This window comes from Polyodon spathula, chromosome 12 (genome assembly GCF_017654505.1).
Source record: "Polyodon spathula isolate WHYD16114869_AA chromosome 12, ASM1765450v1, whole genome shotgun sequence".
Lineage (NCBI taxonomy): Eukaryota > Metazoa > Chordata > Actinopteri > Acipenseriformes > Polyodontidae > Polyodon > Polyodon spathula.
In genome coordinates, this window is record NC_054545.1 from 9,400,957 (window position 1) to 9,427,926 (window position 26,970).

General features: G+C 35.5%; 1 protein-coding gene across 2 annotated transcripts in view; it reads right to left on the minus strand.

Annotated features, from left to right (window-relative positions):
* LOC121324686 (neuronal PAS domain-containing protein 3-like) overlaps window positions 1–26,970 on the minus strand; it is a 231,108-nt gene that overhangs the window by 100,413 nt on the left and 103,725 nt on the right. For both annotated transcript variants that reach the window (XM_041266803.1, XM_041266804.1), the window contains exon 4: window positions 26,097–26,179. In XM_041266803.1, the coding sequence (XP_041122737.1) occupies window positions 26,097–26,179 (83 nt within the window). The remainder of the gene's footprint in view (window positions 1–26,096; window positions 26,180–26,970) is intronic.

Below are 26,970 nucleotides of genomic sequence, written 5' to 3' on the forward strand. Positions count from 1 at the left end.
ATATTTTGAAATATCACTGTCCTGGTCACAAAAGCAAAGTTTGTGGGGAATAATAGCCATTTTCTATACTTTTGAGGCATAAGCAATTAGGAAATAACACTTACTACCCAGGAACAAAAAAAAAAAAAAATTGTTACACGGTGTAATTATTATTTTGCACCAAAATGCTGCAATTCAGTTGTTAATAACTGTTAAAAAACATTTATCTTGTATTTTTACAATCTGACAGAAGAGCAACATACTAACCAAAACATTAGACCTAAGTGCAAAGTACTATCTCTTTCCTATCAATCTGTCTGACGAAAACAAGCCAACTAATCTTACATACTGTACTGGGGTTTCTGTGAACCTGCTGTTATTTATTTATCATTTAGTTTGAATTGAATTCCTAATTTGAAAAGTTAGAAGGCATGCAGAGATTGTGTGTGTATTTATTGGCATCTATTTACACACAAACCGAAAGTTAAAGCAACAGTAATTATCTCTAGGGTCTTTTATAGACCTATAAGAAAACCAATAAAAGCTGCAAGTAGTAATATGTATCTTGTGGGGAATTTAATCAGCATGCAGGGAAGTTACTGTAATGTCCAACATAAATAATTTGGACACAAAAAACCCAACAAATATCACAAAGCAATGCAGGTCAGCACCTTTTGTCTTTTAGAATGTTGAAGATGAAGATTGAAATGATTAAGCTGTGTTTTTAGTGAAGTATGCTCTCCGTTTGTTCAGGGGTGGTACTAGTCCCATACAAGCATTTATCACGGTTCTTCACTAAATCACAATGAAAGCTTTCAAGATACATATTTTCTGCAGTTAATAGCCCTATTGGGCATTGTCAGAAGAACATACTGAAATTGGAGGGGTCTTACCATTTTAAAAATCTTTGCAGAGGTTTAATTACTAATTAAACCCTAGCCACATGACCCACAAGGTGATGTCAGTCTGCTAATTAAATATGTAAATGTGGACAGGGAGTAGGGAATGAGGAACAAGCCGCTTATTAATATAAAAAAAAAACTCATATCAAGTGAGATCTGTAAGCTATCACAATGGGCTTCTTTCTAATAACAAATATACTAGTTCTGTATATTCTCCATATGCCACTTAATAACTTTGAATGATATTATTGTATGCATTTCAGGTAGGAATAAATAACATTTGAGAACTACAAAAGCATTATCAGGTTGTACTCCTATAGTTAGACAAGGTACTGGTGTCTCAGCTTTTCAATTGTGAATGAAGAGAAGATCTCTCCTAAGGATTTTTATTCACCCCAAGCACACCCTCCATCAAACAGAAATCTATACTTTTTTCATTGAAACTTCTGGATCTGCACTTACTGACATTGCCTCCTGGTTACTCTTTTGGAACTACGCTATCTCTCCTAGCAAGGTTTCTCCATGCATAAAATGCCTTTTCCATTTAACAGTTCTGCACTTTGCTATGTACATTTTACTATGACAGCAGTTAAAAACAAGTATTCATATATTTATATTTAATATAACAGAAAAGCATGCTTATTTATATTGTACAAATGCTGGTTGTTAAGACTGCTCCTAACTGAATAATTTGGCATACAGTATAACACTACTACAAAAATAAAACTGTACACTGGACATAAAACAAGCTTACAGCAGGTTCGACAAACAGCCTTCTGAAAGATCAGTGACAATGGAGGCCATGAACCACAGGCGAGCGAACAATTTCCAATTTCTTAATGGAGAGGCCTTAGTGCTTTAGCACACATGGGGTGTAACTCCACAGTTCACTTTTAATATTTTATTACTATGACCGGTAATACATCTTCCTGCCAGGGTTGGGGCTGCTTTCCCATTTACTGTACTGTGTGTCATTCCAAACCTCTAGCATTCTGGAGCCTGGTTGGAAGCGAAACTCCTGGTGTCTTCAACAATTCATACTCTACCATACAATAGCTATATGAAGTACAGCAGAGACAAACCAATTCTCCCCACTCCATGCCATGCCATGCCATGTCACCTTCAGTCAACAGAGCCAAATGATTTTCAGCAACTTGGCCAGATATAAATGCAGACGTTAAAGGTTAAAGGTCATTATATCAAGACAGAACAATAATTCAAGACCCACCATGCCGCTTGATATATCATGTGTTACATCTATATGACCACAGGGCTTGGTCCTGTGCTTTCCAGAGCTTGGATTCATGTGTGCTATGTCCCAGACTGCCTTACTTTGTGGGCAGCCTAGTAGGTGAATTTATATCACAGTGGTTTTTTCATGAGTCTTCATGGAAATGTGTTTGTTGAGACGCTAGTTAATCGAGTTAGACTAGAAGCAGTCTAGAAGGATCATTCAGAAGTAGACACTCTTCATATACTGGTTAATTCACAGCATCAACAACTTAAAAAAAAACCCCATAAACTTTCTAACTAAAATCCAGAAGAACTGATCATGCATAGAATATAAGACTTTATTAAGGGCTTGTCTTGAATCAAGGCTCAGGGTGACTTGCAGTTATAACAAATGTTGTGACAGGTTAAGATCAAGGGTTGCTCTGACATTCTCTTTGCAAAGGTCAATGTAGTGGGTCTACAATGGAGAAATGAAGACACTGCCATCATTGCCAAGGCAAAAGGTCAGACACAAGCTGATTGGTGATAGAACTATCAAATTAACCAATCAATACAAGCCAACAATACAAGGAAGCAGCCCCCCTGGGAGAAACACAGGCCAAATGCCAGCACATCAATAGTGCACTGCCTGGAGAAACAACAGCAATTTAAATGAAATTCACTTTAAAAACATTAAAGTCTACCTGAAATGCATCATAAATCTGCAACATGTTACAGAAGGATACTTGGTATAAAAGCAATCTATATTCAAAGTATTCCTATTTTTTTAATCACTGAAAATGTCTGAGTTATATAAACACAACCAATCCAACAGAATGCATGTACAAAGAAAACATGCATTTTTATTTAGTAGTTGCCAATTGTTTTTTTAAATAATTTTTCTCCCAATTTGGAATAGCCAATTATTTCTAGGCTCAGCTCACCGCTACTACCCCTGTGCTGACTCGAGAGCGGTGAAGACAAACACACGCTGTCCTTCGAAGTGTGTGCCATCAGCCAACCGCTTCTTTTTCACATTGCAGGTCCACCATGCAGCCACCTGAGAGGACAACGCAGCTTTAGGCAACTTACAGGCAAGCCTGCAGGTGCCCAGCCAAACTACAGGGGTCGCTGGTGAGAGGTGAGTCGAGGACACCCTGGCCGACCTAGCCCCCCTGGGCAGTGTTCAGACAATTGTGCGCCGCCCACTGGTAACTCCTGTCCACAGTCAGCAGTAGAATAGCCTGGACTCAAACCAGGCAACGTCCAGCCTATAGGGCGCATCCTCCACTCCATGTGGATTGCCTTTACCGGATGCGCCACTCGGGAGCCCCCGAAAACACACTTTTTTTAAGTTATATTTTTACATCACAATACCTTTTACGGAGGGCTTACATACTCAAAAATAACATATTTGGGATAACTTTTCCTGCCAGTGTTTTACCATTGTTTTACGATGATTTCACTTTACAGTGCTTTATTACACTGTAATATTTTATTTTTGTTTGTGGTAAGCTTTTCAGTGGTCTTAATATAATATTTGTCAGAGAGTTAACTGTATACATTTACCAAATAGTTGTAAAACTACAAAATTAAATGTGTTTCTGTTGTCTAACTGTATAAGTAATGTAAAATGAAGAGTCCAGGGAAGAACATCAATTAATAATTTGCCCCTAAACCTTTTTTCTTCTTCAAAATCTTAAGAATCAATTGCCAACATTTCTGTTCATTACATATGCCTGTGCAAGCAGCAGTGTATTGAGTCACACCATTTGCCATCATCTCAAAGTCTCCACCAATACTTTATAAGGGACTTGGGGACAAGGCTACAAGAGACAACTGGTTGCAGTGGTTTTGGAATATTAATAAAGTGTAATAAATAATACAACAACACTGAGCAGAGGCACAGGAAGGGTGTTACAGCAACCTTCAACAGTACAGAAAGCATACACTGACTTTCAACACAACTTTCCTTTAATTTGTTGGTTTATTATTTATTATTGTGACATTGGCTATGTTTACAATATCCTTTGTAATTCACAGAAGACTGGGAGCTGTCGCTAATCAGCCAGCATCAAACCCGGACTGCACTGCACTACTGTTTCACTGTTGCTGCATAAATCACCACTTGCACTAGAACTTACTATTGGACTTGTGATGGTGTGTGTATAAAGTGTGTGTCATTATTAGTATTATTATTTCAGGGCTTAACCCTGTGGTTTACCTGCGCTATACACATCCTTGTGTAGAGCCAGGTATTACTATTTAAGGTTGCCAAACAAGCAACCCAGCACAAATAAAGAGCTGTTTTGGACCATGAACTGTGTTGTGTTTATTATTACTGAGCACTGCATCACCTCTACACCTGCGCACTGCAAACCACTTTGTCACAGGTATGTTTAACGTGTATAGCAAAACTTGTAAGAATAAATCATAACAGGACCCGTAAACATTGGCACAATTTCTTGTAAAATAACATAAATCTTTGGTATCTGTTCCTAACATTTGTCTAGACAAAATAATGTATGATCTAACCACACTATTAGAGGATAGTTCCATTTCACATAATGCTTGAGAAGCAACACCCATGGTTTATAGGACTACTTTTGCTTCTCAAGATGAGCAATAAATAATTTTTAAAAACATGCATCTATGGGTCATTATTAACGGAACAACTATGGACTGCAACAGGAATATGGGAAATATAAAAATCGCTTTCTTAAACATAATAACATGCACTGGATAAGAGGGCTGACATCACTTAATGAGACATTTTCCATAATCCAAATCAACCCTACCATCTATCCTCTATCTAAAGATACACAGCAATTGAACTAATTTTCTGGTAGCTTGCAATATACCTGTCATCAAGCACATCAGATTTTATTAGATAATGGATACAATTACAACCACTTCAAAACACTAAGAGCTTGTGTTTACATGCATTTGTATGGGTAATTAATGTTTAATAAAGTCCTAAAAATTACTAGAAACCTTCGCTTTGCATTTGAAAACAGCACAGGCTGTGTTCTTTTAATATTAATAAGTCCAGCAGTTGATTTGGAAAAAAAAAAGATTAACAATGTTTAATCGTTTAATCGTGTATGTCATAAAGTGCTTTGTCAAAAGTAGCAGCACTTTTAAACAACTTCTATGATACAGTACTGATGCAAAGTGTTTTGGATCTTGGAAGTGTTTGGATTCCATGTTTATTGAAAGATTTTGGCATGTATGCCTCAGGTTGATAGGCCATTAAACAAGCTTCTAATGAAAGTAAGAATGCAAAATATAATTGGTTATTAAACAGTAAAAACTAAAAGTCACTCCATCAAATACTCTCTCAGGTTTGTATGACCTCACGTTTTTTGTGGTAAATAGCCTGAAACTTAAACACATATGCTTTCAAATCGCAGCAGTTCAATATAAATTGCACAGTGTGAATTACTAGTGCAGTTTGTGTTTTATTTCATTCCCTGTGGTATCGCTTCAGCATTTACATTTCAGTGGAATTTAAATTCAAACATTCGCATCTCAAACTTCCACAGTAATTAAAGTCTATTTTAAAGTCAAGTAAAAAGAAATTGCTTCTGTGTATCCATACGGGACCCTGCCAGCATTTGACCTAATTAATGATTCTTCTAAGAAATGTTCAAAAGTTTGTTTTTGTGTTGAAGAGGTGGAGGAAGTGTAAGTAGATTTGTATTAGATGATGTTTATCCAAAGGGAGATACATCAAACAATCACACTGTCATCACTGTGCTTTTTTAAATTTTTTTTTTTTACTGTTTTGAAAATGTGCAGTATTTAAAAAAGGAAGAAACTATTCATTTCTATAACTAAAGTTGGAAACTGGAAACAGTGAAATGATTGGTTTATATTTGTTATTTGTAACATTTCTCCAGTAAAATATTAAGTTAATGCACAAGTGTAGAGGAACAGGTTACGGTAAAGGACATACAGAAAATAAAATGAACAGCTCCTCTTAGGTCAAAGCCAATGGTGTGCTAAGAAGGGACATGCCTTGATGGGCTAAATGGCCTCTTCACTTTCTTAAACTTTTCTTATTTTCTGTATTCTTTATTACAGAATGATATTAGGACTGAAATAAATGAAGAAAAGAAAAAAAACAGTTATGCTGCCAACATGAGGTACTTTGTGCAAGCAATGGCTAACACTTGTATCAATTAATTTGGAAGAATGACATATTAAACATGAATTTAAGATTACCTGATACAACTCACTATTTTTAATTGTGTTTTAATTTTTAATTTAATTTTCAGTGACTGATTATAAAGATGTAAATGCTAAAATGTCAACAGTATACTAATACACTCATAGTTGTTTTATTTGATTACCTTTTTAAATTGATTTTTAAAAATGGACGGGACACTGCAGAGGCATTTTTGTGTCAATATAAATGTCCACACAGTCATAGTTATCTTTATTGAAATAATTGAATAAATGCCTTCTTTAATGTTCTTAGTTTTTACCTTTCTTTCTTAAATTTATCAAATATCTTTGCAGCAAACTTAAATTTCCCAAAAATCCCAAATCACTGTCTGGCATTACACTTTACACCAAATCTGTCTTTAGAACCCACTAGATGACACTTTGTTGCTGAACCTCCCATCAAATTGCACAACAGATCATTTATTTAAACCTTAGCAGTTTATCTCTCTTTCCAATTGTTCTAGCAATCTCATTTTGTTTGTCACATACATTTTATTTTTCATTTAAACCAATGCATCAAAAAATAATTTTGAATAATAATAAAAAAGATACAAGTGCATACTAATTAAGTTTGTGTTCCATAACACATTTGTCTTCTGGCCACTGTTTACAATAACTATTAGCAAGCCAGAATGATACATTATCATCCCACAATGCACATTCTGTCAAGCACAATTTATTTTTTATGAAACATAAGAAACACAGAAAATGCATGTATGAGAGGAGGCCATTTGGCCAGTCTAAGCTTGTCTGGTTTCTAGTAGCAGTAACATGAAAGTGTGAGATAAAAAGCGTTGAGACGCAAAGGGGGGTTCCTGGCCATTTTAGCTTGATAAACAAAAGTGCCATATCATTCACCTCATCATGTGGTAGGAACAGCAAGAATAATTAGTCAAATAACTGCGACAAAACACACATTTAAAAACCCTAACTTGGCTTAAAGTTGCGTCCATTCCTTGACAGGGTGATTTGCATGAATATTTATTTAAAATCCGCTGTTCCACGGCATTACAAGCAACAGGCTTACGTTAAACATTCAGGTTGTTGACTTTTGTTCTACTGTAAAACCCAGGAGATACATATTGATCTAATGTTACCTTTAGGCTGTTTCCATTTCAATGCATAAAAAAAAAAAAAAAACATACCACTATGGTGTTGCCAGATATTGGATTTTTGCTTTCTTTGATGGAACTTTCTAACTCAGGAATCAACCTGTGTCTTAAAATGTAATCACTGAGAAAATAAAGCCCTGCTGTAATTTATAAACTTGAAATTGTTGTACTGTCTAACCTTTATTTTCCTTGAAGAAAACATTAGCAGAAAGATAGTACAATAAAATTCAGTTCAGACATGTTTATGGAGTTGTAATGGCGAGTATTGCATGCAGACGTGTTTTTTTTTTTTGTGTGTACTGACAATGCCTACTGTATATCTGCAGACTATTTCATAAAAGTCCATACATGCTAATGATGGATTAACCTGCAATCTTCCTCCAAAGCAGACCTGTGTGATGTTGGCTTTTGTAATAGGTATTATTTTGTGTGTTCTTAAGCGACAACAAAAGCACCTTTATAAACCTGTTGTGAAAGGTTCAATCTTGTTTTGAGATATGATTCTAACTACTTATAATGGGGTAGGGTATACATAACAAACACTGCGGCTTTACAGAATAGGCAGAATGCTACCTGTACATACAGTACACACACTATTTGATTGAACTCATTATAATAGGCTACCTATGTTTCGTTAAGAAACCATGCTGTGCTATTTTGTTTTGCTATATGATTAAGAGTAAATTTATGTATTTTACTATACTTACTGTATGTTTATTAAACTGTACCATTTTAGCATAGCCCCACCTCCATTAAAATATAATGTGATCCACCTCAGGCCACAGAACAGTCTGATGTAAAATGCAGGTACATTTAAAATGTTAATATATTACAAAGGTACCGCGTTCCAGTCCCATTTTTTCCCCGTTGTAAACATTGCCTTTGTGTCCTCTGTTTCAGGAAAAAACATCTCACAAATAACATGTCAGCTTATAAAGCACACAGGGCAAAGAAGGCTGAACTATGTAACTTTCAGTGTAAAGTTTAATTCTGGAAGACTCTGCAGCATCAAGACAATTACCTAACTGTTATGTTCCCTGACTCTACTCACTTTGTTTTAAAGAGAGTAAACAGTTTCGTGGTCACTTGGAGCCAGGTATATACCTGATCTTTGCTGTTGAATAAAATGGATTGTATAACACCCTCTGTCAGCATAAAAAAAGATTTCAAAACAGATGCTTACACCATACAACATAACCATTAGTACCCTTATTCAATGAAAATTTGTCATATACAGTGTGTGCTGGCATATTTCATTTGAATATTTGTCCTCGGCATATTTTCTTTCAAAATAAAACAGAATCAATTATGCAATCAATTCCATGATTTTTCCGTGGTTTGTGTCTGGAACGGATGGGGATACGCAGAACTGCTGTTTTCTACTGACAGTAATGCAGATTTGTATTGATCCTGTCAATAAGAGTCCCAGGGTGTTATCAAAGGGAGGAAAGCATCTCAGTAAACACCTGTGCAAGCCTTGAGAAAGGTCAACCTACAAATAATCATACAGAGGTTAAAACATTCGTACAGATTGCTAAAGACTGAGTCACTACCACTCAGTAATTACCTGCCTACAACGAGAAGATGTACAATTTTTTAAAAAGAGATGAATTTCAGCTTCTGAATTTAGCTTCTTTTTTACAGGTTTTGGCAGTGTTGTTTTTGACTGTTATTATTTGACCCCTGTCACAACTAATCTAGAAAAGTGCCAGTGGACCTATGAAACTGGTAGTTGACTAATTACAAGCTTACATTTCAAAGCAGCAGCAGCATAATGCATTTGTGTGTTTCAAGTGTACACTCGCAGCAAAGCGGCAATGTCTAGTTTTAATATTTGAATTGTATTCAGCAGTTTGAATTGAAATTGAAAGTAATTGTGAAGTGTGCAGCTGCAGATGCAATCCATCATATATTAATGACATCTGAGAACATATACATAGTTTTGAGGAATTCCAAGCAGTGGTGCACCAGGCATTATCAAATACGTGATTTTAAAACATTTTTTTTAAAAAGTGGCTACTAGTTGACTAATTTACCTTGACTCCCCTAGTTATAACTGATGTTATTCAAAGCTCAGAGAAGGAAGGATGTTTCAATTCATGAACCTTTTTTTGCATTCAGATGTATCAATTTCCCTGAACTATACCAGTGTTTACAACCCCCCCCCCCCCACCCCCACCCCATTAAAAAAAAAAAAAACAAAGTGCTGAAATCTGGAGAGCGCTACAGCTACAATGATAAACATCCATTCAACCACCCTTGCCTACTTTTATTTAAAAATGAATTGCCTCTTAGTTTGTTTTGTCTTGCCCTCACTCTTCATACAGACATCACAATGGAAATGAGATGCAGGGCTCTGCCTTCCATGCAACATTATGCAGAGGCACTCCTGCTAATAAATCTTTTTAGCTAATGCATTCCAGATGGAAGCAGCATCTCACAGATTTAACCTTCCAAAAATTCCTCCCACCGAAGGCTCCCTGACTTATCTGCGTTTGATTGAAACAGCATCAATAATATTTGACAGTTGTGTAATATTATTACTTCAGGTTATTGTCTATGGAGAATTGTCATATACTTTAACACAAACAAACAGTTCCTGACAACCCCAGGGCAGGAAAATGGATCGGGGGTTTGCTATTACAGGTTAAATGTCTTTGTCCATCTCTTGTCTAACTGACAGCTGCAGCACAGAAAATGTGTGATTCTTATTTTTAAAAGACGAACTAACACCTGTGTTGAATTCTTCCTTACTCTCAGATTATAAAAAAAACAGGTTTATACCCAACCATTAATATTGCAACAAAGAAAAGTATAGATATATGTGTTGTTTTATAAAGCACCTGGGCTAAAAGCTATTCCCTACAGAGATATACTTTAATTAACTATTTTGAGAGAGCTTCTTCCCATTTATAATAGACTGCAAGCTTTGAATATCCCATTGATAAATTTTAATTAGATGTGCTTTTATATTACATTAATCTGAAAATCAAATATGCAATAGCAGCTAACGAGTCATGGAAATATTAAATACTCCCTCTGTTTTCTAGATGCATTGCCAAAAGATCAAGAAATCATTTCATTCCACACTCTTGACAGATGTTATTAATTTGCAAAACAAGTTAAAGGACTCGGTTAGTGAAGCAATTGTGTCAAACTTTGATACCACAGTGATGCGTGTCTCAGGCACGCAGCTCCTTGCTGTATTTCAACCTTTATGTTTCCAGCTGTGACCCCTATTTATAACTATCACTTTTTATGTACTGCAGCTTCAGCCGTACCTAACATTACAGCATAATAATATAATATTATGCTTTCAGATTGGGTTTTGTCATTGGAGCTCTGTGTGGACAGCATGTGAGATGAAGAGATGAAGCGTGCTGAAACTCAAAAAACAGCAGGAGTTTTGTAAGGTAACAACCTGCTGCATGGGGCCCTGCGAAAGATTTGAAATCTCCAACTATTTTCAAGTTAAATAATCCCATAGTGTAAACACATAATAAGATTTGAAACAGAAATGATATGTTTTGTAATATTAAAAAACAGTCAATACAATCATATTTACATACTGTATGATGCAAAGTGGATATATGGCATTTTACTGTATTGTTTTTAGGATTATTTGAAGTTTGCAATTACATAACCTTACAATTCTCACAATTCTGATTGTAAGGCTTTGGGGAAAAAATAAATACATTTTCTGGATATTTTAATAGTATCCACATTAGGGATTGTAACCTGTCTATCCCTTAATGCGAAGAAAGAGAAAGAAGTATGGATGTATACGGCACACTCTGCTTTTTTATTCAAATATATTAAAAAGATGCTTGGATGGTGTTCGGTGACTTTTTAAGGAATACATTACTTTCATGTATTTTGACAGTCATTTAGAAGTGGATGCAATGTTGTCTCATGCAGTCAAAATGTATTTGAAAAGGTTTCAGCACCAAAGGAAAAAAGGCAATACAGCTTTGTCTGCTTCCCCTGGTCAAAAGAATGCAGGTTTTATTGACATGCGTTTATTTAATATATTTTACTGCACTACCTTAGGCTGAGGATTTAGGAGCTGGTCTGAGTCCGTTCCAAATTCAGAACGCTTAATCAGTGTTATTTAATTATTCATAAATGTCATTCCTCCCTCTACTGAAATCAGAAAAAGGAATATGGTGAAACCTGTGTTAAAGGCCACATTTTTAAAAGGCTACCTGGCCACCCTTCTTAGTCCCATGAAACAAACTGAACCTAAAGGACTCCTTTCTAAACTGATAATCTTTTCTCAGTCCCAGAGGTGGCTGTTAAAGATGGGTTTTACTTCAGTTCAAGCATACCGTTAACCCCCAGCCATGCTGAAGACCTGAAGACTGCGCTGGGCAGCTCTGGAAATACAGTTCTGTGTCCTCAGGGAAACACAGGATGTTCCTAAGAGTCATTTCTACTTTCTGTAATTGCTAAAGTGCTCTTCTAGAATGTTAAAGATGTGACATCCTGTCCAGTTTTGTTATGTACATTTTTTTAAAACATAAAAAAGACATTTCTTTTTTTTTCTATTGGTTTACATTTTTTCATGCATTTGTTATGCAATGGGTCATACTGTAGTATCACGCTGGTTTAGTATGCACAGACAGGTTAAACTGATGTAGTTAAAAGTCACCCAGCAATAATATTTTAGAACAAAAGGAAATATTATTGTGGGATACTGCATGGTTAATGACTTAAATAAATAGTTTGCACGGGGTAACTGAGGATAACTGTACCCTGAAAGATTTCACAAAGCTAATAATTGATTAAGGAGATGGATATCCAGCTGTGTATGTGGTTAACAGCTTCAGTTTTGAAGTGATCTGTGTGCAATGCATTCCTATTGGATTTTCGTTTGTACTAAATATTAATTTGAGGTTTCAAAACCAATACATGGACAAAAAAAAATAAAATAATAATAATAATCTTCCCATGGCAGAAAAAAATACATTAATAAATACATAAATAACATTACATCCGAGCTGACCATGCTCCTGTCCGTATAGAAACAATCTGACTAATTTATCAATTTTTTATAATAATTAAAAAAAAAAAAAAAAATTCTATTGACCAGTAGAGGGCTCCTTGTCAACAACTACTGACAGGGAGAAAAAAAAAAAAACATTTGAATAAGGAGACTGTACCAGATTTAGCTGTTGACTGTTTACCTAAAGCATTCTCATGGTCAATGTTCTAGATGTTAAATATAAAACCTTCTGAGCAAATGTGTAAAGATCTTGTAAACTTAAAACAGCAGAATGTGTAACAAGGAAGTATTTCTGAATCCAGCTTTATACTGTAATATCTCTAAAGAAACCATTGTACTAACCCTGAGGCTTTTTTTGTTGTTATTGTAAAAACTATATTATAATATAAAAAAGAAAGTAAAAGTAGGAGTTAAATTAAAAAAGAGTGACCTGTCCATTATCGCCATGTGCAAACAAATGCAAAATCTACTGTGTGTTGGTGTCTCAGGGGGAGGGGGTGCTGGAATGCTGCCTGCCAAAGTCGCATAATTGCCACTGACTCTTAACTAATACGGCAGACACACCATGATGATTTTTATGATTTTTTTTTATTGCTTATCGTGATTAATTCCCCTGCATTAATTCAGGAAATGTAAATAGCAAGCTCTGAGTGTTCATTGTTGTCTCCTACACCTTGCACTTGACGTTTCTGCCTACTTCTCCTTTAGATCTTTTATTCTCCTCATGAATCTTTTACAATATCCATCTGCACCGTGCAGCCCCTATCCTCTGTGGTTCGACATTGTTTTGGCTAACTAACAGGCCCATGTGTTGCCTTTATGTATTTCTCCACAATGTTGATGCCTTTTAAAACCACAGGGAAAACCCACAGGTCTAAAAAAGCTATAAAGAGCATCCAGATACAGTTAGTGTCTTTTACAGAGTCTGGAGACATTATGATTCCAAAGCGACATGCAGCATTTGTCTTCATTTTGTCTGACTGTCCTCGTGTGTTATTATTAGGGGCTGTCAGGCTACAGGAGAAAAAATAGCATGACTTGGTTAAGAGTCATATGCAAACGCAATACTATAAAAACAGGACTAAACAAAAACAAACACACCCATCGGAAGCTGTATTGTAAAATAATATTATAAAATATGTATTTAAAATTGTATGCTGCATGTTTCATTTTATTGTACCTTCACATGAAACCAGCACTGTGTGAAACAGGACATATAACTTTTTTACCAGGATATATAGAAAACAAAAACAAAAACGTTTATCTGAATGCTAAGCTTCACATTATACCTTTGTCAAAGACACATGCAATTTGATATTCAAGTAAGGTTATTTAGATTAATCTTACATATTACATGTAAAAAAAAAAGTCAAACAAACATGTATGTTGAACTTCAGTATGCCATCGAGAGTAAATAATGATTTCTATTAAAAAAATAAATAAAAATTCTGCAAAACTACATTACCGCAACATTGATTCTGTTTTCCCTTCTTGCTGCTAATACACATTCATCTGCATACTTCATTTCCCAGGGTAACCCTTTTTAAAAGTAATTTATAGCAAAAGCATCTTCAGTGCCAAGATCGTCAGGGCTATGTTTTCATGCAGTAAATCAGTTAATTCAATTTGAACAGTCAATGCAAACTATATGCTATACACTTTCTGAAGCATATCAAACCTAGAGTTAGAAATTTATCTAGAGGTTTAAAGGTTTGAGTCATAGTCTTTTGTTTTTTTTTACCTATTTAACAACTTGTGCAACTGTCATTTCATTTTTGGTTTGTTTACAGTTATAGATATTTTCAATTTACTAACTCAGTTGCAGAAGGGGAAGAAGCTGCACAGTTGCATGACCCAAGTGGTTATTTCTAGGTGACCTCACTATAGAAACAATCCCGGTAGTAGAAAAGGGACATTATGAGTCTGGCAAATAATGATCTCAGAACAGACAGCAATGGAGAATTATACAAAACACAAATAAAAGAATATTAAGCAGGTAAGAAACATAATATTCCAGAAGTATAAATTGCTTTGCTTTTAATGCCATGCACTTGGTTAAATCTGTATAACATATATGCAAAAGGCATGATCATTTGGGCCAAACAAGCCAAACTGAATAACAGCTTACAATTTGAACTGTCTTTACAGCACCCAGGATTGTATTTAACATATTTATTTGCCATTACTTAACTATTTCTGTTTAGTAGTTACTGTGCCTTCAGGACTGATGATGTCACACACTTGAATTAAGAACTGGACTGCTCTCATCTGCACTGATTTGTTGGGTAGGCATGTAAATATGCAGTCTTAAATGTACAGTGCAGTGCTACACTAATCAGTTCATGTTAAAAACAAAGAAAGTCCACTGCCTTTGCATTATTAAATAATGTATATATTAAAGATTAAAGACCAACTTTTTATTGGCTTCTTGATTCTTAACCAGCCCAAACTCACACAGGTCAAGCTTCATTAAAAATGCTCAAAGAATGGGATTCACAGTTGATCTGACCGAACTCACATATTTCTCTCCCATTTTACAAAAAGAGTTGAAAAGGTATATTGCCCAATTTATCTCACATGAGATACATTAGATAAGCAATTCAGTAAATAAAACAAAAAAGAGAATTTCTACACCAGCACTAACAATGGCAACATGAACCAATATTCTATTATCATTTTAAAAAATTAAATAATGTATTGAACAAAACAGTAGAGTTCACTGGTTTACAGATACCTTGCTTTTAACAAGTCTCATCGGAGTCCAAGTCAACCACACCAGACTCAATTAAATGAACCAGAAATCTATGGCGTTCCATGGACAATAAACATTTTATTGTGGTTCGTATCCAACAATAATAATAAACTCACCCCTGTAAAAATAAAAAAAAGAAGAAAGACAAGACATCCAAGTCTCTAATGCAGTAATAAAAACTGTTTAACAATTGAGAGCTAATTGTCACAGCAAGAAGGCCTGGGTGGTTAGTAATCACAGCCTTTAGAGGTACATTTTATGCTCACGTTGTGATGAAATTATACCCTTAAAGAGTTCCCGAGGCTCAAATGGAGTCTGCACTCTTCTCAGAAAAGGGCAGTCAGTGTTCTTGACACACTGGGCGTTATGCATCTCTATTGTAAGAACATTAAGCAGTTTGATAATATTGATTAATTTACTGAGTTCTATGTTCTCAGACGCATCTTTTTTTTTTTTTCCTATTAGCCTTTAACAAAAATGTACAGTAATAACACTAGCTTTGTAAATTCAGGTAAATTACAGTGGGAGAAAAATAAGGGAAAGTGAGCAGGGATATCGTTTGGGAAGGTGCCCCTGTGGTACAAAACCTGTTTAAATTCTGAAGGTATTTCAAGGTTGTTATCTATTTCAGATCAACACCATAGGTCAGAGTTCAGGGCTGGCAGAATTCAAAACCCTCCAATGACTTTTGATTGACAGCAATCAGCATATCTTTGGCATTACTCAGGGAACAAAGTAAGGGTCAAGACAGCGGGCGATTTCATCTGTCATTTTTAATTATCCAAATGATATTCACAGACAAAACCTTTCCCATCCATCAGGGCATCACATTACCATAGACAATGTTTGTTTAAAGACAGGGCTATAAAATCAAACAATTATGAATGCTGACAAGCCTTGCTATTGACTGCATAAATAATCGGTTCTGATTTCCAAACTCCCATTTCTAATGAATTGGTACGTTGCTGGCAGGAAGTGGTAAGTAATAATAAGGATGCCCATCTAATGTTCCTATTGACTTTTCTGAGGCCCTGACAAACAGTGACAAAAATGTGAAAGTGACGTCAAGTAGTGTTTGCATAGGAGCTGTATTGATAGTGCTACACAGCTAAAATCCAAATAGTTAACTCCTGACCCTATGGCAGGACCACAGCTCCCATGAGAGTGCTGAAATGCTAGCACCGCAATACATCATGAACAGAGCCAAGTGCTGAAGGGGCCCTACCGCATAGCGGCACAGGCTTGCTTCTTTCTGTTGCCATTTAAAAAAAGAGTAATCTTCAATAATTCAGTTGTAGGCTTGAAAATGTACTGTTTCAGTCTGTTTCACAGGATAGTTTACCAAACGCTGCGTTTTTGTTTGTGACAAGCAGTGGAAAAACTTTGATTTTGAGCACTGAAGAAGTGCACCAGTTAAACGTTCCCTGTCAGGAAAGCCTGAGCGCTGAGTGTAAAGTGCAGGAAAGAAAAATGTTATTTTTAATTTCTAAAATACAGAACATAGCTTCAGGAGGCAGTCATTTGGAGGAACATAGCAGTTTAGACAACAATTTAGATTTTTGCTATGGGTTATACAATGGGGTAATTAATATATGAACAAAATGTTACTGCACAGCTTCACAATGAAACAGTTAAATGTTGCCCTTATTAAAGGAACAATCAAACTTTTCAATTTTAAAACAGCTATTGTATAAGGCTTATTAGACTTATTTTCATAGGCGTTGATTGAAGCTAATCTCATTTTATTATTTTTGTTTTTTTTAAAGTAGATCTGTAACTGCTCCTTCCAGATCAAAGCATTCACAACTTCTCTCTAAGGGTTGGGTTCCTTACAGTCACTCGGTACTGTATCTTACTTCCGACCATCAGAATTGACAATTCTCAGCTATTCACTACAAGCATCCAATCAAATCCCTCCTCTCAGCTTTTAAAATTCTACCCACACTCGGAACACTCATGCACCTGTTGGATCACATAAGCAACATGATTCATATCTCTGTGGCTTCAGTCAAGCTAGGTATGTGATTTACTGAATTTTTAATACACCAAAACTAAATTGCACAAAATAAACGGAAGGTCTGATGGAAGGTTATTTGTCTTTCAAACTTCCCCTTTCAAACTACCCCCCCCTCTACCCCCAATTCCCCCTTCCTGTCAAAATACTTTAAACTTGATAAATAATGCAAGAATGGTAGCAGAGTGGTGTGAGAAAGATACAAAATAAGTAGTGTTAAGCATTTTTGTATTTTATCTTAACAAATTTTTGCAGGGTTTATTTGACATATATAACAATAGGGATAAAACTGGGAAAAATCAGGGAAAAAGAATCTCAGTATACACACTTTACATGTGGAATATGATGCGTAGCAGTTCTGGTTTCTGATTAATATTAATGTCCCTGGGATGTATGATGAAGCAGAATCTGTGCAAATCGAGGCCAGATTTACCCATTACCTGGTACTTTGCAAACGTTTGGGCAATTGCTGTGCTGACAGCGCTAGTATCTGCTGAAGGTATGACCGTGACAACAGCACAAACCAACCAGGTTTATTCACCTTGAAATCATAAAAAGAAAGAACTGACAACACTGGGCATTTCCATCAATTCATTCCGTAAGTTTAACATGTACCAACTAAACCATCATAATTTTCTGTCAAATATTTGCGATTAAGTCACAAATACAGACATACCCCTCTGCAATAAACAGTGGCTGTCCAGCGAAGCAAAGAGCTTTGACAAACTCATTATGAGCTCTCTTTTATTAAAGGTGTATAAAAGCTGCAGAAGTTGATTGCTTGTCCCTCAGTTAACTTTCTTGTTTTAGCTGAATGTGCCGCTTACTTTTTTCAGTATGTTCTTTTATTCTGTCAGAGTGAACATGTACCTCAATGCAGCAGTACTTGCCAAGCTATGCAACCTCTGTCTTATCCAGCCCACTTCTGCTATTTGGCTTTTTTATACTTTGAAACATTCTTTTTTTTAATATTCATAAACTGATTTATGTTTTCTCCCCATTCCTCATCCACTCAAAATATTATATTTGTGTAAGCATTTCAATTTCGTTTTTGAAAGCTAGTTACTACACCCAGCACTTGCCACAATAAATCAGACTTTAATTGGCCATTGGACAACAGAATCAGGTGATAATGTGTTTGCGAAGCAACAGAGAACCAATCACGTGCGACGTTTTGATCGTTATTTGATCTTCTGACTAAACATACATGCTATCCTAGGAGACAGTGAGTTACTTATTACAATGTCGGAGTCAAACTAAAACAGCATTTTAATCAAAATATTGTGCATTTCCTAAAAAAAAAAAAATAGTGCAGGGAAAATACTGAATACTAAACTAAAAACTGTGTATAAATCAGTAAAAAGTGAGGTTCAGTAAAAAAAAAAAAAAATCCTGTAATTAAAAAAACACTAGTCCTGTCACCCTTTGTACTCTATACATTTTATTTACACAGCATTCCTAAGTATGTCTGGTAATAGTTTTATCACAAAGTCCTATTGGCATATGATAACCGTAATATGATATAATATATATATATATATATATATATATATATATATATATATATATATATATATATATATATATATATTATTATTATCATGGCATACAGTAGTCATATAATAAAATTTTCACGTAACGATGTCATTGACATTTCGGAAACCATGGAAACAGTAAAGAGTTGTCATCCTTTATGTGTGAATCTTTATTTATGGTACTGCAATGTTAACATTAAATATTTATGGATTTTAAATGTGGTGCATTTTTACAAAACAAGATTTCCCAGCCATACAGACATTACTGTTGTCTTATAGACTTGACACAGTGAAAGCAGCTGTTAAAGAATGAATAAGAATGGATTCATAATGCAAGTTGTCAGTCAATGATTGACTGAGCCCAATTAAAAGATACAAATCTAAATCAAATGCAAATACATGTCATGAATATTGTGATATGAAAAATAAAAGTAATGGCATATATAATGGCCATTACTTTTATTTTCCATATCACAATACGATACAAGTTCTGCTTTCATATAAGTACAGTTCAGGGCTTTAATATGTAATTTTACATTTATCAATGTGACCATGACTTCAATGTGCTATGTGTTTTTTTTTTTTTCTTAAATGTTCCAAGCACTTTTTGTATAGTCCTTATTTCTTTTTTTACATACTAATATATGCATATTATAAATATTTAATATAAAACTATAACACATAACTATAGCTGAATTGTACAGTACTACAACTGCAATCACTAATAACAATATGCTTCAAGCTATCATTCAGATCATTTTTTCAATCCACGCTCTTTTTGTACATTACATTCTAGCCAGCACGCTGTAAGATCTCATCAACTTTACATTCCTACCTGTCTGTGTAGGTACTTTTCAGATATGTAAATACTGTTCCCATTATGTTATGCAGGGTACTGAACCATGGTAAGAAAGAGTCTGACATGTTTGCTTTCAAATTAGTAAACAAAAGATGAACTAACAAGTGGGAGAAACAGTTACTTGTAATATGTAAATTTTAGAGCCTAGACTCAACACACAACAGGAGTAATTGATTGTTTCTTTTCCTAGCTCTGCAGAACTGCAAAATCTTAATATTTTCCATTGTCACATGATGGTCTCCACCCCTAATTTACAAGACTCTGCACTTAAAATTATTCAATGCTATGTCCTAATTCAAATTCTTCCTTTGATCCCTGTTTAAATTATTGTGTCGTTTCATGATCTTGATTTATATGTCTTTTGATCTTCTCACTGTATTTAAGAGAAGCACAACACCCTGTTGTGGACATCCCACGGGCTATGCTGGGGGGAAAAGTAAACGTGTATGTATATCTTGTGCACCCTGAATAATTATAAAGACACCAGTAATAGTAAAAGTATATACAGTGCCTTGCAAAAGTATTCAGACCCCTGACCAATTCTCTGACATTACTGAATTACAAATGGTACATTGAAATTTCGTTCTGTTCAATATTTTATTTTAAAACACTGAAACTCAAAATCAATTATTGTAAGGTGACATTGGTTTTATGTTGGAAATATAAAAAAAAAAAAATTTAAAACTGAAATATTGCTTGCAAAAGTATTCAACCCCCACACATTAATATTTGGTAGAGCCACCTTTCGCTGCAATAACAGCTTTAAGTCTTTTGGGTAAGTATGTACCAGCTTTGCACACAGTGTCAGAGTGATTTTGGCCCATTCTTCTTGGTAGATTTGCTCCAGGTTGTACAGGTTGGTTGGACGACGCTTGTGGACTGCAATTTTCAAATAGTGCCACAGATTCTCAATGGGATTGAGATCAGGACTTTGACTGGGCCACTGTAGGACATTCACCTTTTTGTTCTTGAGCCACTCCAATGTTGCTTTGGCCTTGGCTTGGGATCACTGTTCTGCTGAAAGGTGAATTTCCTCCCCAGCTTCAGTTTTTCAGCAGACTGAAGCAGATTCTCTTGCAGTATTTTCCTGTATTTTGCTCCATCCATTCTTCCTTCAATTGTAACAAGATGCCCAATCCCTGCCGATGAGAAGCATCCCCACAGCATGATGCTGCCACCACCATACTTCACTGTAGGGATGGTGTGTCTTGAGGCATGGGCAGTGTTAGGTTTGCACCACACATAGCGATTTGCGTTTTGGCCAAAACGCTCTATCTTGGTCTCATCTGATCACAAAACCTTTTCCCACATCGCAGCTGGGTAACTCTCATGCTTTCTGGCAAACTCCAAACGTGCTTTCAGATGGTACTTTTTGAGTAACGGCTTCTTTCTTGCCACCCTCCCATACAGGCCAGTGTTATGCAGAGCTCTTGATATGGTTGACTGGTGCACCATTACTCCACTCCCAGCCATTGAACTCTGTAGCTCCTTCAAAGTGATTGTTGGCCTCTCTGTGGCTTCTCTCACAAGTCTCCTTCTTGTTTGAGCGCTGAGTTTTGAGGGACGGCCTTTTCTTGGCAGTGCCTGGATGGTGTGATGCAGCTTCCACTTCCTGATTATTGATCCAACTGTGCTTACTGGGATATCCAAACACTTGGATATTATTTTGTACCCTTTCCGTAATCTATGCATTTGTATCACTTTATCTCTATCTTCTGTAGAATGCTCTTTGGTCTTCATTTTCCTTCAGATTCACAGCCTTACCAATGATCCTTCAACAGTGGGGTTTTTATCCAGAAAATGTGACAGCAACTTTAATGGTTCACAGGTGGAGGCCAATGGTAAGGTAATTGTGTCCTCGTTAGGGCAATTTCTTTCATCGGTGCAAACTGGGAGCTTCCACAGCACAGGGGTTGAATACTTATGCAAGCAAGATATTTCAGTTTTTTATTTTTCTTTTAAATATTTCCCAACATAAAACCAATGTCACCTTACAATAATTGATTCTGAGTTTCAGAGTTTAAAAATAAAATATCAAACAGAATGAAATTTCAATGTACCATTTGTAATTCAGTAATATGAGAGAATTGGTCAGGGGTCTGAATACTTTTGCAAGGCACTGTATATATATATATATATATATATATATATATATATATATATATATATATATATATATATATATATATATATATATATATATAGACACACACACACACACACACACACACACACACACACACGTTTGCATTCCTATATTTGTCGGGACTTCTCATTGACTCACACTATATTTTTATTGACTATTTCTAACTCCAGTGAGACAAAACTCCACACAGGATGAAAGTCGACAACAAACTAAATATTATTGCACTTGTTATATATATATATTTTTTGACAGCATATTTAGTTCTTAAAAAGGTGTTTTACAAAGTGGGGAAGTCCCCACAACATCGTTTTTTCAGGAGTTACTATCTTTGTGGGGACATTTTCTCAAATTTTGTCCACACATTGATAGTATCGCCTGCTCACACATACACACACCTACACACACCGACATACACCTACACACAAAAAAGGATTCATCCATTAGGCTAATGTGTGGGAAGAATAAAAACAAGTCTGTCAGAAAACCCTAGCCCCCTGTCTCGAAATACAAAATTATCGCTATTAGTATAATGAAAAAGCAGATTACCATGGCCCACCAACCTTTTACTAACTGCAGAGGTGAATAAAAGCAAAAACTGCTGCTAGTCACTGGTGGGCAAAATAACACCTGACCAATACTAATCTCATTATGTGGTTTGCCCAGCTAACCAAGTGTAACTGATGACAAGAGATTCATTTTTATGTCTCACTCTTGTCTGTGAAGATGAAAAGGATGCTTTTTTTCTCCTTTTAGGATGAGAACACTTGCCCTTCACAGTCAGCTGAGTTTTTTTATTTGCTAGTCCTGCTTAAAAAGAATCTATTGAGAGTATATTATGGTCAGTGATAGAAATGCTATTATTTAAGCAGCAGAGAGGTTCTCTCTGCATGCTGGAGAATGTCATCCATTTCTGTTAATGACCTATTGCTGTTGTCTGATTCAATACAGCCCACTGACTATGGAAATGACAACACTCAGCAGGAGACAACAACAAAACGGTCAACAAATAGTGCTGAGAGCTGTCATTTTCTTCAAACTCCCCTTTTTCTCTGCAGTGAAATGGCGTAATAAGCAACACTTGAACCGCAAAGATAATGCTATGTACCCCACAAATGCAAATTGCTGCTGCTGCTGCTGCTGCTGCCGCCAATATATCTTGCAGCCCAGTGTGGTGCAAACTAGTATTCAGAGTAGCCAATTTTGAAAGTGACTCCAATTCTGGATTTACTTTTAAGAAAGTCAGCATTATTAAAAGACGTCAACATTTTTCATATATTCTTAAATAAAAAATAACTACAAATACTTTTTTCTGCTACTATTTTCCTGCTACTGCAGGCAGCTGCCATAAGAAATGTGTGCATTTACAATCAGTTAATTGATTATCTTGGATAACAAAATGCAGCCCCAAATTTATTCTAAGCATTTTTGGTTAAACAAAGGGCTGACAAAAGCTCTTGTATAGGGATTCTTTTTAGGGGCAGACAGGTCAATAAAGTAAATAGAGATTGGAACACAATGCAGTAAGCCAAAAATACTTTTGCAAGACTGGAAGAGAAATACTTGGGGCTCCCCATCTGACCAATTTAACTTTGCTTACCTAAGCTGTGCTGGAACATTTGTCCAAAGATAAACAGGAACATGTTTCTCAACAGATTTGAATTTGACAATTCAGCAGCAGAATGGCATAGATAAATACAACTGCCCATCTGCTAATCATGGGAAATCATTTTTATGGCAATGCTGTTACTCTGACCATAGCATACAGGGCTTTCCACTATATTTTTCAAAACTGCAGTGATAAAAGTCTTTAGATCTCAGTTGCTGCGTCAACAACATGAACTGGTTGTTAATACAAAAAATAATGACATTCTTTTAATCTTCTTTTGTTAGTTTTCTTTAAGTAAAGAAAAAAAAATACAGCCAGTGAATAGTACAAAGGCTCCTATGGTTTCATTGTTTTATTTTATTGAAACAGTTGTCTGAGTCTACCCTTATTTCTTTGTGTTCAGTAATCTTCAGTAATCTTTGAAGAAAGAGCTCACAAAGCTAAAAGCCAGTGATTGTTTACTACAGTAACATGCAGAATCTTAGCGTATGGTAAAGCATTATTTTAACACTAAATTATCCACCATTAGAAAATAACTCAAATTGCTACACTGCCATATGCAGGAAATGTCTTTGGGCAAAGAACAAATTCAAATCATTTTGATGTGTCGCACAGACACTAAAGGGATGTGGCTGCCCAATTTAACAGAGAACACAATCAGAATAATTCCAAATGCAAATAAGTTCTCATAGGTAACAGTGATGTGCTCAAATATGTAATGTAAAATCCTTGCAGGGTTCTTGGGAAGAGTCATTTTAATTATGTTAATATGAATATGCAAATAATCTTACTCTATTACTGTGTCCAGTTTTATAACATGGTCTAGTCAGAAGTAGTATAAATGTTAAAAAAAAAAAAATGCATAAAAGCTACAGTATTAAGGACTTATGTTTAAATTCTTACTAAATATACATTATTTGTTCTGAATAGTGAAGTGAATCAAACATTTTACCCATTTGTAGCAGTAGCTACAGTAGTCTTATTTTTTGTAATTAATATTTTTGTAATACTGTTTAATAAAACATGACTAAGGCAGACAATACTGTATGCCTAATGAAATCAAAATTCAAAATGTGAAAATAAAAAAGTTAAAATGTGAGTATCTGTGTCATGTAAATGCTGTATTATTAGAAATGCATGGCACAATTCCTCCACCTCCAAGTCAAACCCTTGCTTGTGTTTGATATTCATGTGCCAGTATTTTGGAACGAGATACTGTTTATTCCAATGTGACCACATCAGTTTCCCCTGTGAGTGTCTCAGAGAGTTTTAAGCCCTTACTGAGCTGAAAGATTGTCCATATATTTAAAAACAAAAAGTTCATAACAGACAGCTTCTTTCAATTTCTAAAAGGTCCTGGGCAACAGCCAGACCCAGGAACAACAGATGAAATGTTCTTAAGTTAACCGGTATGCTTCTTAGCAAAAACACATTTAGAAAGAATAATTAAACCTCCTACCATAAGGGAAGAGAATGGCTTAAAGCATGTTATATAAAGCAGCAGTTGAGAGCACATCAGGAGACTGCTTTATTAAGCGCTATCAAACACAGTCTAATCTGTCTAAAATTAGCTGGTGAGCTCAACAAGTAATGACTGCTTTGCATTCATTATTAGTTCATTTTCCCTAAATCAATCACCAGCAGAGCATGGTTTTTTAAATGTCATCCTAAAACTTTTCACAATCAATTAAGCTGAAGATTAATGGGGACAATTTGCCAGGAACAAGTCCTTCCTTGAAAAGGCCACGCCTCAACAGGCTTTCGGCCTGGTATTGATGTTAATTATAAATTTCCTTTTGCTTGTCAGCCACTTAACCTGTTGGTATGCAATTGTCGCCTGTGGTTAGATGTTTATGTTGTTGAATACATTTCCAGATAAAGTTGAAAATTACTTTTTCTAGGTCAGCAGAGATTTAAAAACTGTTAGTGAAAAAATGCACGGCAAAGGCTTGCATTATTTTAACATTTCTCCCAGATCTTTTTTTTTTGGTATTGAAAATTTGCATTGCTTTTTGTATATAGGATTTGTACAGTATAAAGTATACAATATAATCTACCTAGCTTTGTGCAGTGTATCTTTTAAACCCCCCTCCAGAAATTCAGTTGTTAATGATGAAAGTCTTTTTTTTTGGTACTGTGTATCAATTTGCCAACTGGTGTGTTGGTGACACCTTTTTGTAAGTGCTCCTACTAACAGTGTAATTAAATAGTGAAACTTTAGTAATAACATTTTAATTCATATGAACTAAGTATACTGTACACTCAACTCATAATTTGCATTGTGAAAGAGAATTGTTGTCATGACACCTGTGGATCTAAAACAGAAGCGGAGCTATTGACCACCACAGTTTTGAAAATGTCTTCATCCTGTGATCCAAGCTCATGAGCATTCACTGGTTTTTGCAACAAGTGACTTTTATGCTACATACACTGGGCCAACAACCATTTAAACTGATTTATGTAATGGACAATACTTAGTGACTTTCAAATAAACATCAATAACGTATAATGTGCCTAACGTAAGCTGGTGAAATACTGTTTTGTTTGTGCAGTATTTCAAAGGAAAATGGGTCTTTTGTGTTATCAATCAAACTTTTTTCTCCCCTAAAGACTCAGCCTTCAAAAGTAAAAAGGAAAACTGCCAAAAAAGATTTGCTGTTAACCAAAAACAACTGACTTTGTCAAAAAAAAAGGATGAAGTTGTGAACATGCAAAAGGTAACTAGAAAGGCATTCCTCACATACCTGCAGAATGTGGCTGCCCAGATGTTGTTCAAAAATCTCAGAAGCCATAGCATTGGGACTTCTCCTGCGTTGGGCTCCTATAGCTGAACAGAAAATATATGTGAGTATCATGGGTAATAAAGGTTTACAGTAAAGGGAAATCTATCCAGAGACACACCACACAAGGGACCAGAAAATGGTAGACATACAGCACAAAGTGGGAGCACTTTCAGTAAAACAAGACCTAGAACACTACTTCCATCTTCACAAGCCTGAGGAAGAGAAACTGCCAGTACATAATAACAATAAAAAAACAAACACAAAAAAAGCATGATCAAATACTTGGTTATGCTTTAATTTGCAGGACACATCTTACACAGTAATTATATAGCAATTAGAAGGTAATTACAATATAAGTGTGATTTAATGATCTACGCTGAACTGAAACATTTGACTAAGTAATTAGTGTATTGTTAAGGTTCTGGTTGAGGGTTAGGAATAAGGCTGGTTATCATACTGTATATGAAACTATGACTGTGACAGTGTTTTGGTTTGGGAAAGCTAAAGAGAAGTACTTAATCAGATGCTTAATGTTTCATAGCACTGTGCCTTGGACATCATTTTATGAAAAAATAAATGGGGAAAAAAGAAACATACTATAAAGTCAATGAATTACGATACTGTTCATTCAGCCTGAACCTGCCCTAAGGCCCTGTCCACACTATGCCTTTAAACCGGTTTAAAAGTGCTAAATACGGTTAGTGTCTACACTATGCAGCATTTAATACCAGACTCGAGACCGCCTCAGGGGTAGTCTTGAGTCCGGCTCTGTATTAGATTGCATCATGTAGTGCGGTTTATCAGAAATGTGGATGCTGTAATACTGAACTACCTT